This window comes from Thermobia domestica, chromosome 11 (genome assembly GCF_964235325.1).
Source record: "Thermobia domestica chromosome 11, izTheDome1.hap1.1, whole genome shotgun sequence".
Lineage (NCBI taxonomy): Eukaryota > Metazoa > Arthropoda > Insecta > Zygentoma > Lepismatidae > Thermobia > Thermobia domestica.
This window is the reverse complement of record NC_137464.1, coordinates 170,696,558-170,708,602: the sequence shown is the minus strand read 5'-3', so window position 1 is coordinate 170,708,602 and position 12,045 is coordinate 170,696,558. Positions and strand designations below refer to the sequence as shown.

Below are 12,045 nucleotides of genomic sequence, written 5' to 3'. Positions count from 1 at the left end.
GACCCATGATGTTCTAAAACCCCATGGAAATACCCAGTTACTTTAGGATGAAATTGCTACTGGTGCTTATTCAGATTTCATGACCGGTTTCGGAAATTTTACCACCTAACACCAAAACCCCATAACTGTGTGGGTCCTCCCTTTATTTGACAATATCTTGATAGCCATTAGTCATATTTCATTAATTTTCTAAACTGTACTGTCAAGAATGGAAGCCCCACATACCTATGGTGTTCCTATTTATTTCACCATATTTCGGTAACTGTTAAACGTACGGACTTGCGGTTTCGGTAAACACACACCTGTAACGTTCTTTATAAGTTTATTAAGATATATTTTAAAATGTTTAGAAATGGGAGGTCTGTGAATGCCATAGTACCCGAAAACCCCCATAAGGACGTGTGTGTAGTGTATTGAATTGAAACTACTTTTGAGGTTGTTGTTATCTCTCAGTAATTACGTTTTCGAAACTGCACAATCTGGTACGCAAACCTCACACTTCTATGGTGTTGTTCTTTATTTTCCCATACCTCGGTATCCATAAGGCTTACCGAGTTGCGGTTTTCTGTACTAAACAGATATCAGTTCTTTACATTTTAGAGACATATATTTCCACATATCTAAAAATGCAGACATTAGGTACCCCATAGTACCTCGAACGCCATTGGGTACCCACTTACTGTTGCATAGTAATACATTTCGAGTTGTTCAGCATCAATAAACACTTTTTTTTAATTAATCGTTTTTCTACCAGAAACCCAAAAGTCCATACCTGACTGAACAGATTTTGTCCATTTAATTTAAAAAATGTTAAATATTTTAAAATGTAACATTTTAAATATTTTTTGGATTTTTGTTTCAGGTATTTCATGCATCAAAACAAAACCAGGATTCTGCATGAAAGACAGCGAAAAGAAGCAGTGTAATTTGTGGCTAAAAGCACGTCCTTTCTGAAGACAGACCCGATTATATTTACATTCTTTTGTACGAATATGTAACCTTAATAAATACACTGCTCCACAAATTATTTCTTTCTTCCATAAATTAGAATAAATGTATGTCTGTTTAAAGAAAATGTTTGTTAGTGTTAAGTCCTTTCAACTCTTTTTCTCTGTAAATAAGAACATTATACCTTGCAACATTTTTTTTATCATTGTGCAATTCCGATTGGATAAAGTATCTGCACGAAGCACTATTATTTCAGACATACATTAATAACTAATGTATTGTTCTGTGAATAAGGCAATGGTATAGTGAACATGTTTTAACATAAAATCTGTAACTCAGCTTTTCAGTAGTCAACTTTATTGAGAATCCGAAGAAAGAAAGAAAAAATGTTGGACTTAACAACGAATTTCAAAATTATTTTTGTTCGAATTTTGGACTAATCCAAATTATCCAGAGAAATCATTTATGTTGCTCTCTACAGATGTATCCTTTATCCAAATCGTATGAAAAGGAGACTTCATACATCGCTATATTTTGTATGAACTGTTTCGTATTTATTTAATCACTTTGTACCTTTCTCTAGTGTTGACAAGGCCGCAAGTGTAAATCGAATAATTTAGTGTTTCACTCATGTAACCTTGTGACTAACGTACGTCCTGTCGGTATATATATGTTACTGGGTTCGATTAGCGACAAACAATTTTTAGCGTTAAACAAATACAAAAATCTACACGCAATGAGATACGATGATCTTTGCCTCATAGACAATACCAAGCAACTAACGGTACTGAGTGTGGTTGAGTTTACTAGTGGTATTATCTGGCTATAATCAGTGTTCCGAGAGCTATACTTCTTTTTGTACTCTGAATTGCAAACTTTGATATAACCGTTTTAAATTATTGTATATCTATCTATATCTATCTATCTATCTATCTATCTATATATATATATATATATATATATATATATATATATATATATATATATATATATATATATAGATAGATAGATAGATAGATAGATAGATATAGATATATATAGATATATATATATAATATAAAATTGTAAACTAGAAACTTCCGAGTAGTTCTCAGAATCATCGCTCTTTCTTTAAATAATGTATGAGACTATTACACTGCTCGTTACTTAAAATGTTGAACTAAGAAGGATACATCCAGGAAAGTCCAAATTTGCAGAATGTATAGAGCAGGGAAGGATAAATATGTTTGGTCGATGGCTGCACAGCTTCTCATACCTGTGAACTCCGCCAGCTACAGTTGATGAGCTGTGGCATTGGATCGTAAGACGCATGGCTTACCATACCAGAAGAGAACATCCTCTCGATGTCTCGCTGTGTTACAGTCGTTCTGGTTGTCAATGTTGGGTCAGTTCTGCTCCTTTGTCACCACGTTGTCACACAGCGAAAACAGCGGTAAGTTTAACCCTTAACGTACCAAGCCTAAGTCGTCAAAGTTGTTTACCAAGCTGGAGTCTTCTGGAGACCCCAAGTATTATTTTAATTTCTCAACATAGTATTGCAGAGGGTTACTCCAACTATTATTTTTTGGATGTCTAGAAGCATACTTAAGTTAAATGAACATTGTTGACATCAAATATTATGTATATTTGAGCACTATTCAGTTCTTCATACAATTTTATATTTTTGTGTTCGTAAATCTGAAACACAGGTTTAACAATGGAGTTTTTACATTTTCAAGTGTTTTTTTTATTTTTTTGTATTTTTTAAAGAAACGAGTCGTTGATCTAATCATGTAATTAATATCTCAAAGGGTTGCAGGATACATATAAAAAATGAGAATAAATTGATTCTTATGATTGCGGCAGTATCACTAAATATCACTCTCTGGGGTCCCTAGAGTACCCCGCTTGGTATGTTAAGGGTTAAGCATATTCGACACTTACTATTAGATATCGGCTTGGGAACTTTGACGTAGCTACCCTGTCTCCCTGAAGTTGCATTTTTAATGGCAAGTACTGTATAGGAATCATCTTGTGAGGGAACACGTTTTCAGCTGACACCATGTTTTTAATTATAGCGTCATTTAAAAAATAACTTATCTGTTAATTAAAGTGTGCAGAGAAGTTATTTCTGGAAAATCCTATTCACGCCTCTTGTGGTAACAACTTCTGCATTTTGGAAGAGGATATTATTAAGGAAAAGAATGAGGTAAGGTCGTCTTTATATAGTACACACGGAAAAGAAAGTATTTGACAGTTGACAAATTTTCTTTTGCCAATAGCTCGGGAACAAATGAATTTATTTGGATCTTTTTGTTGTTATTCTTCGAATAGTTATAACTTGACAACCTGCCAAAGTCGGTACTCTAATAGGTTAATTTATTGTTGAGTTTTTAGGAAAACAAATTTTGTCAACTGAAGAATATTTAATTTCGTGACTGCACAAGCAATGGATGATAACGGCTTAATAAATGACTGTACGTAAGTTTGTTTGAGTTTGAACATAGGATTGTACATGGCTGTGCATTTTGCATTATTATTGAAGTGCTGCAACTAAGTTATTGCAAAAGGTATGATAAATTCTTACAGTAATATTGTCACATATTGATTTACTCTGTATGAAAACTAAAATAGTTTAACATATGGTTAACCTCCTTTGTGCCAATAATTTTAAAATTAACGCTTGTGCCACTTTTCACCCTTGGCTTTGCAGTAGCTTTCCAAAGAATTAGCAGGAAGTCCAAACTTACACCCTGCAGGTAAATACATTTCTCTGGACATTTCACGGCTCCAAACTAAGATTGAAAAGTGTAGTATTTTTAATTTTATTATTATTGGCACAAAGGAGATCAACCATATTTTAAGCTATTTTTGTTTCCATACAGAGAAAAACAATATGTGACAACATTACAGTAAGAATGTATCATGCATTTCTCAGTATGTTGCAGCACTTCAATAACGGTGCACTATACGTACAATCTAGATCCTGAATATGTCCAATCCATATATTACAACAAGGCAATACGTATGCGATACAGGTAAAATCCGTATATTTCATACGGACAATCTATAAGCTACATACATCCAGTCCATACATTACATATGGCCAGCCTGTACGCGACATACGTATAATCTATATGCTGCATGCACACAGTCTGTAAGCTGCATATGTGCACTCTGTATGGTGCATACGGATATTCTGTATGCTCTATCGGGACAAGCTGTGTGCGACATAAGGAAAATCTGTATAATACATACGTACATGACGCATACTGTATCTAGTCGTACGTACGGGGCACAAGTACAATATAGATGCTGCCTCGGGGTTGAACGCAAGAAACACACGTACAGAACGTATATTGCATACTTCTTGAAATTATGCTCCGTCCTGATAGTCAGTGAGTGTTGTCATTATTAACCCACATGCTACATACGATCGTGACGTCACAAAGCTAGATATTACCTCCGTATATACTTGTTACTGCAGATGACGTCACAGGAATGACGTCATTGCACTTATGCAGACAGTATGTATAATACATACTTTTTCAGCTATACGTTTCCTGCAGGATGTTATATACGGTTGTACGTTAAGTCCGGAAACTACAGGAATTACGAATGTAACCTACGTTTTTAAGTATGCCACCTACATTTTTTTCTCAGTGTATTAATTTGAATTTGTATGAGGCGTTCAGGACACTAAGGGAAGGTAGCCACGTGGTCACCAGCACAGTGCTTGCACTTGGGAGGTGCAGAACAGGAGGAAGAAGGGTGGCCGGGTAGGCCGCACGTGACACAAGATTGTTTACCACGGCAGGCCTGCTTAAAATGGCCGTAAAATAGTCAGTTAGTACATTGCTTTAGTCGGGGAAAATATGTTTCAACGAGAAGGTGAAAATAGAAAAGGGTGCAATGGGAGGGGAGAATATTGGCATCGAAAGTAACTACGATTGTTCCGGTGGGGATGGAAGAGGATGTAGAATCCGTAACAGAAGGGTAAGAGTGGGAGGTTGGAAGTAAAGAAGAATGAGATGTGGGGGAACAGAAGAATCATCACAGGAAGAACGTTTACGAAACATGTGGTGAACATGTAAAATTGGAGCGCTACATCGCAATGCAGTGATGAATTTATTGTTCGTTAAGAACGGATCGACTCCCCGTAAAATGCCCTGACAAGAAACGGCATAGTTCAGAATGTAAGCACTCCAATTATGTGCCATCAATAAAGGATGTTGAAGGAAATCGTTGGCGGCTTTGCCTGTACGAAAAAAGGATTTTAAGCCCTGACGGCCAAGAGTACGAATATCAGTTACATCTGTTAGCTACCTAGTTTCATAGGATGCTGTTTGTTCAAAGCAGAAGTGGAGTAAACGTGCACGACATAGGGTCCAAGACGGTGATCTTTATTAGTATTTTTTGTTAGTATGCGCATAGGGCACATTTCATACATGGAAATTTGAAGAATTAGTAGGCGGAGAAGTATCCATATTAGTGGATCGAAGTCCGTCTGATGAGGCTGCCATATTAGGCAGTGACGAAAGAGAAAAGAAGAAATGAACCTTGCACTAATGCACAACACACGGAGATAATAAAAGGTGAAGAACACTACACAAGTCAAGTACACTATAAATCCACACAAGTAACACTTTGAATCATTCGGAATCTGCGTAGTCCTGTCACAGGTGTACATCCATTCGAAGCGAAATCAAAAGTTCTAGCGAAGATCGCTCTCCCGGAAATTATAGACGGTGTTTTCAAAAGAAACAGATTATGAAATGAGATGAATCTTTAGAGATGCTTATAAGATGCCAAATAACGCAGATCTTTGTAAATCCAGATCTTTCTTAATGCCAAATAGGCATTAAGAACAGGTGGGGATGTGAAAATTAACGAATCTACATTAAATGGACCAGAACCGTGAAATTTATAAAGAATAGAGAGAAATGGTTGTCGATGTTGTTGGTAGAGAGGACAAGAGAAAATGAGATGATTGATGGAGCCAGTATCGAGGCTACAGTTATAAAATGGAGTAGTGCGTTTTCGGAGAAGATATAAATCGTCGGAGAGTATACAGAATGTGAAATCTGTTACGGAGCAGAAAATGAAGGGAGGAGGGAGAGAAAGTTTGATGAATGAACCAAGCTGGAGAACGGAAAGAACAACGTTGGTGCCAGTACCAACGTCCCTTTGTACATGAGGCATTATAAGCAGTCCAGCATTGATAATGAAGTGTAGTAAGTCGTGGAGAAAGGTCAATAGGCTAGAATGCAAGATCAACGGGAGTGCCGTGGAGGGCTCCGAAACGGATTCCGGCATCAGCTAGAGAATTTCCGATGATGATTTCATGACCTTTGGACCAAATTAAGCTAGAAGTATAGTTGAGGGAAATGCGACGGTATAGAAGACGAATTTCATAAAGAATCTAGGAGGATTTCGAAGTCCAAGGGGAAGATTGTGTAGATTGTAGGAGAGATTTAGAATCAGTGCCCATACATATAGAGGGATACTGATACTGAAGAGAATGAGGAAGAGTCACAAATGAGGCAAAAGCTTCAGTCAGAAAAGTAGTGACATAATGGGGCAGTTTAAAGCTGAAACATTGCTGAAGAGAGGAATCGTAAATAGCTGATCCCAAATGCAAGCCATGGCCAGAACCATCGCAGTACAAGTGCACAGTGTGCTGAGGGAGAGGAGGAATGGATGAGGAGAAACAATGTTGGTAAGAGACGTGAGTGGAAAAGTGGTCGGGAGATTTTGGGTAAAAATGATAGAAAACGATTGAAAAAAACTGGATAGTCATGCAAGTAGCAAGGGAGAACACACGTGCGCTGGATATGTAACAGATGTGGTGCATGGTCTAGCTAACTGTTGTATATGAAAGGGAGAGATGCGAGATATGGAGAACGTTTGCGGCTTGTATAAAGGTGTCGGAGCAGAGTGAGTTTAGGGAGGAGAGAAGATTGGGTAAATTGAAAACGTTGAAGACAAAATTTGTCTGAGAGGTGTCTCAACTGAATTGCTAAGGGTGGAACTCGGGTCTGAGAATAAAGCGCAATAGCAGCAGTGGTGGAAGGAAGGCTAAGAGTACGGCAGAGAGCAGTATATTGAAGGTATTGGAATTTTCGAAAGACCCTAGAAGGAGAAGGAGATAGAGAAAATCACCATACGTTAACATAGGTAAGTAAACCTGTTTATATAACAGGAAAAGGACACGGAAATCTGTAGACCAAGTAGAAGTGGAAATATAGCGAATTAAAAGCAGAAGGATGATGTTTTCTGATGTAGAAGTTGATAATGAGGGACGGCGAGGAAGGGTAATATCGGTAAATGTAAGGGACCGTAGGACGGGAGTGCGTTTGCGGGTAAAAACGAGAAAGGAACTTTCGTTCCAGTTTATTCTTAAGCCATGTTTGGAACACCAGGAGGAGGATGTGGTGAGAGCTGAAATGAGTTAGGGTATAGCGAGTTGAAGGGAGGTAGAAGTAATATAGAAGGCTAAATCATCATAATAGGAAAGAACCCGTACAGTGTTACTGGTTTGGCGGAGAATAGGGGCCAGAAAGAGATTGAACAAAAGAGGAGATAATACAGAATCTTGAGGAAGACCTTGGGAAGTGGTGCGACCTTCAGAGAGTTAGGAACCGAGTCGAAGATACAAGGAACGTTGGACCACAAGGCTGTAAATAATACAGAGATATTTCGAAGGAATGCCTTGTTGCCAAAGTATATCTATGAGGTCATAAAGGGGAACAGAGTTATAAGCCATAACAGAGTCATAACGGCAAAATCGAACTGGGTACGGGTAAAAGCTAGCCAATTATCGGAGATAAGAACGGACAGACAGTTGGAAACGCCGGAACTAAGTCGACAACCGTATTGTTGTTTGTAAAATAAAAGCTGGTGTTCAGAGAACCATTGGAGGCGTTGTTTCAGGAGATGTTCAAAGACCTTTAAAAGACATGAGGAGAGGGCAATGGAGCGGTAATGTTCAGCGATAGCAGGTTGTTTTGTGGGTTTGAGGATGGGAATAATAATGTAGTCTTTCCACGCTGCGGAATTCGTTCAGAATACCATACAGTGTTATATAGGCTAAGGTGAGTACGAATTGCTGGTACAGCGGAGGAAGATGTTGTAAGTGTCGATAATGTCTGCCCTCTTTGCCAGATGAAGAGTTGGGTAGACGGGATAAGATGAGAGTGAGTTATGACATGGTGTAAGGAAGATGGATAGGGGTGGATGGTTCTAGAGAATAAAGAGGAGAGAGCGAGAGAGGAGGGAAGAGACACGTGGGTTGGGCTAATTGGGAATGGAATTTATGGAGCCAGGGAGAGGAAATAGATTCACCAGAGGGAAGACGACACGTCTTGTTACCAAGGGACCGATAAAATTTCCAAATGGATGATAAAGAGGAACCATAGCATAGGTTTGAACAAAATTGTCGCCAGGCATTACGACGGGTTTGTTGAAGAATACGGGTCGTGGTGGTTTGGGTTTGTTGAAATACCAGGAAATTGGAATAGGGGCGAGTGGCGAGGTATGTTTTAAGGGTTTGACGCCTTCGGAAAATCCATTACTGACATTCCCTAGTCCTCCATTTAGGATAAGGAGAATGGGCAATGGAGGAACGAATTGACTGAAGGGATCAGAGTGGGAGTGTGATACTGCCTGGGAAAGGCAAGAACATAAAGCAGTGTGAAGATGTAAAAGATCGATATTTTCCACTTCTGGTGGAAGAGAAGCTCCCCCTCCCAGTGTGACTACCCAGCAAAAATATTTCGTACTAATCTACGCAGAAAAATGTACTAGATGTGGGAGAAAGTACTCAAATTTTTATCTTCTCCCGTTTCACCCTATTTATGGCATTTTATGATATGAATATCTTATTAGAAGGTATCCGGCAGCTTCATCTCCCCAATGGGTGTGAAGGTGACCTCCCAATTCTTAAGAACACCATCTTAAAAATTTTTACAGTCAGAATTCGATACAAACCGTGCAAATCACTTATACACTCCCAATTTTGATTTTATACACCCAAAACTAAAAATCCTGGCGTAATCCCTGCTTAATTGTCGTATTAGAGCTCATTGTAAAATCATTAAAGTAACACAAGTATGAAAAATATAGTGGATTTTGGGAGAACACAAGAAATATCATAAAATGAGCTTATTGAGAAAATCGAGATAAAATTCCTTAATATCCTACTATTTACACGAATCAGCAAATATGCAAATATTGTTTATTGTGATCAGTGGCGTATTTAGGGGGCTTCCCCCTCGAAATCTTACTTACCATAGTAAAGTATATGAAATATCTTGCTGAATTTTTACATTTTCGGGCAAAGCCCCTCCCGAAACAAAATCGTAAATACGCCACTGATTGTGATCATTTATTAGTTTTGACCCTTCGTTCTTTGACACTTTTGTACTTCCTATTTTCCCCAATAGAATGAACTACAAGTTGCTAGAATTCCTTTTTGTTGGAGGAGGCGACCAGACGTTACCTATGTCCCACTTCCACTTTTGTAAATATCACTGTTGAAAAAAACTAGAAAAAGTCACCAGGAACAGTGAAATTTTCGTACATTGCCAAATTTTTGATGAGAGTCCATTTTGTCTCCCAAATGTATTTATGAGAAAAGAAGAGGAGAAGAAAATACTAGATTTGTTGGTGAACGTATGTTCAGAACTGAGCGTTCTTCTCAATAAAAACTAACGCCAGTAAGTAAATGAAGAGGCAGCAGCATAAAAACTAATACTTTTTCTCCCCAGCAGGGGTGAGTGTGTGTGTAAAAACGTGACACCAAGAAAGCAACGGTAGCTACGTGTGTTGTGTTAATATCGCATTAATCCAAACATAATAATGTTCATATAGCAAGTTTATTTGTATTATTTGAATTCATATAATCTTGTGTGTTATAAAATGCAAATATATTGAAGTCTCAAGGCAACGTCGAAAAATTATTAAGAAACCAGCGCCTACACAAGGATTAGAACGACCAAATGGTCCTCCGGGCCGGATCAGGATTCTACAGTGCAGTTAACAAGGTAGGTAGTGAGTGCATATTTCAATATAATATTATCCTTGTATCACTTATACAAAATAAGCCTGTAAAAGCAAAGCCTCATTTAGAACGTAAGTGTTAAAAGTGTATTTAATTTGAGTGAAGCATGACGGACAGAATGAAAGAATTAGTTTTCAAGAGAGGCCAAATTAAGGCCAAACTCACTCGTTTTAAACCTTTTGTAGATAGTTTTACAGAAGATCAGAATATTACGCAGTTAGTGTTACGTTACGAGAAAACAAAACAGTGCTATGATGAATTTGATGCAATACAATCCGAAATAGAAATGTTACAGGGTTCATCAGAAATTGATCAGGAAACGCAAGAAAGAGAGCAATTCGAGAGTACTTATTTTGATTTAGCAGCTAAGGCGGAAGTGTTCATAAATCAACACAGCTCCAGTGCAAAGAAAAATGAAAACAATGAAGCAAGCAATTCTAATCCATCAGTCAGGTTGCCGGTGATAAACCTTCCGACCTTTTCTGGAAGCTACGATGAGTGGTTGTCGTTCTATGACACGTTTCAGGTATTAATACATAACAATAGCACATTGCAGCCAGTGCAAAGGTTTCATTATTTACGTTCTTCTCTACGTGGGGAGGCGCTTGAAGTAATACAAGCCTTGGAAATTTCTTCTGAAAACTATGACGTAGCATGGACTTTACTCAAAGAACGTTTTGAAAACAAAAAGTATATTGTTAACAAACACGTCAAAGCTTTATTTGAAATGCCAATGGTGGAACGTGAGTCGGCTGTTTCGCTTAAATCTCTTTTAGACAGCACAGTAAAACATTTGAGGGCTTTAAAATCATTAGGTCAACCGACAGAAAGCTGGGATGCATTACTTATTTATTTGATTGCGACCAAACTAGATAATACAACACATAAGGAGTGGGAGAAAACACAATCAACGAATGAATTACCGAGCATGTCACAGCTGACACAATTTTTACAGCAGCGTTGCCAAGTTTTAGACGCAGTTGATAATAAGCTTAGACCTAAAGAGACACCCTCAGTTCCAAATAACAAATATCAACAAACAAATAAGGCAGGCAAAAAGAGTTCTTACTCAACGACAGCACACGTAACGTATTCCGACAACAATGCATGTCCCAGCTGTAAAGGCTCACACAAATTATTTCAATGCCAATCATTGTTGAGAAAATCTATAGGAGATAGAATTAGAGAAGTTAAACGTCTTTCTTTGTGTATAAATTGTCTCAAACGAGCGCATAAGGCAAATGAGTGCTTATCAGGTAATTGTAAAATATGCAATAAAAAGCATAACACATTACTGCACTACTCGCGTTGTCCATCGCCCACTAGAGCGAATGAACCACAAGATGAAAGGGAAATAGGTCAAGGTCAAAACACGCTCGCTGCGACCACATCACTCGGGCAGGAATGTGAAGATAAGAATATTCGTTCTACAAACAGTGGACCGCAGAATCTTAGGAGACCACCAAGCATTATGCTATCCACAGCTGTAGTATATGTTAAAGATAAACAGGGTAATTTTCAAATGTGTCGAACACTTCTCGATTGTGCTTCTCAGTCCAATTTCCTAACAAACAGAATGGTTCAATTATTGGGACTTACAAAGAGTAATAGCTTTGTACACATAAATGGTATAGGTAATGCTAATACAAGGTCATGCCATAGCGTTCAGGCTACAATTAAGTCAAGACATAACAATTATTCAGCCACATTAGACTTCATCATATTGCCGCAAATATCACAAGACTTGCCTATGGTTCATGTAGACACGTCATTGTGGGAAATACCTTCCAACATTGAATTAGCAGATCCTAACTTCAACATACCACAGCGTATTGACATGTTGTTGGGGGCGGAAGTATTCTTTGATCTACTTTGTGAAGGACAAATAAAGCTCAAGGCAGGGTATCCAACCTTGCACAAAACATTGTTTGGCTGGATTGTAGCTGGAAAAATAGACAATCAACCACACATTTCGACAAATGTGTGTCACCTCTCCACAACAGAAAAATACACGAGCAATTACAAAAATTCTGGACGATAGAAGAATGTTCAATGGA

At 38.0% G+C, this 12,045-nt stretch overlaps 1 protein-coding gene across 1 annotated transcript; it reads left to right on the top strand.

The window, feature by feature from the left end:
• The first annotated feature begins 10,094 nt into the window (after positions 1-10,094).
• Positions 10,095-12,029, top strand: LOC145665356 (uncharacterized). Its single transcript, XM_081732654.1, has one exon. It carries the CDS (start codon positions 10,095-10,097, stop codon positions 12,027-12,029), a length of 1,935 nt encoding a protein of 644 aa, XP_081588780.1.
• Positions 12,030-12,045: the final 16 nt, after the last annotated feature.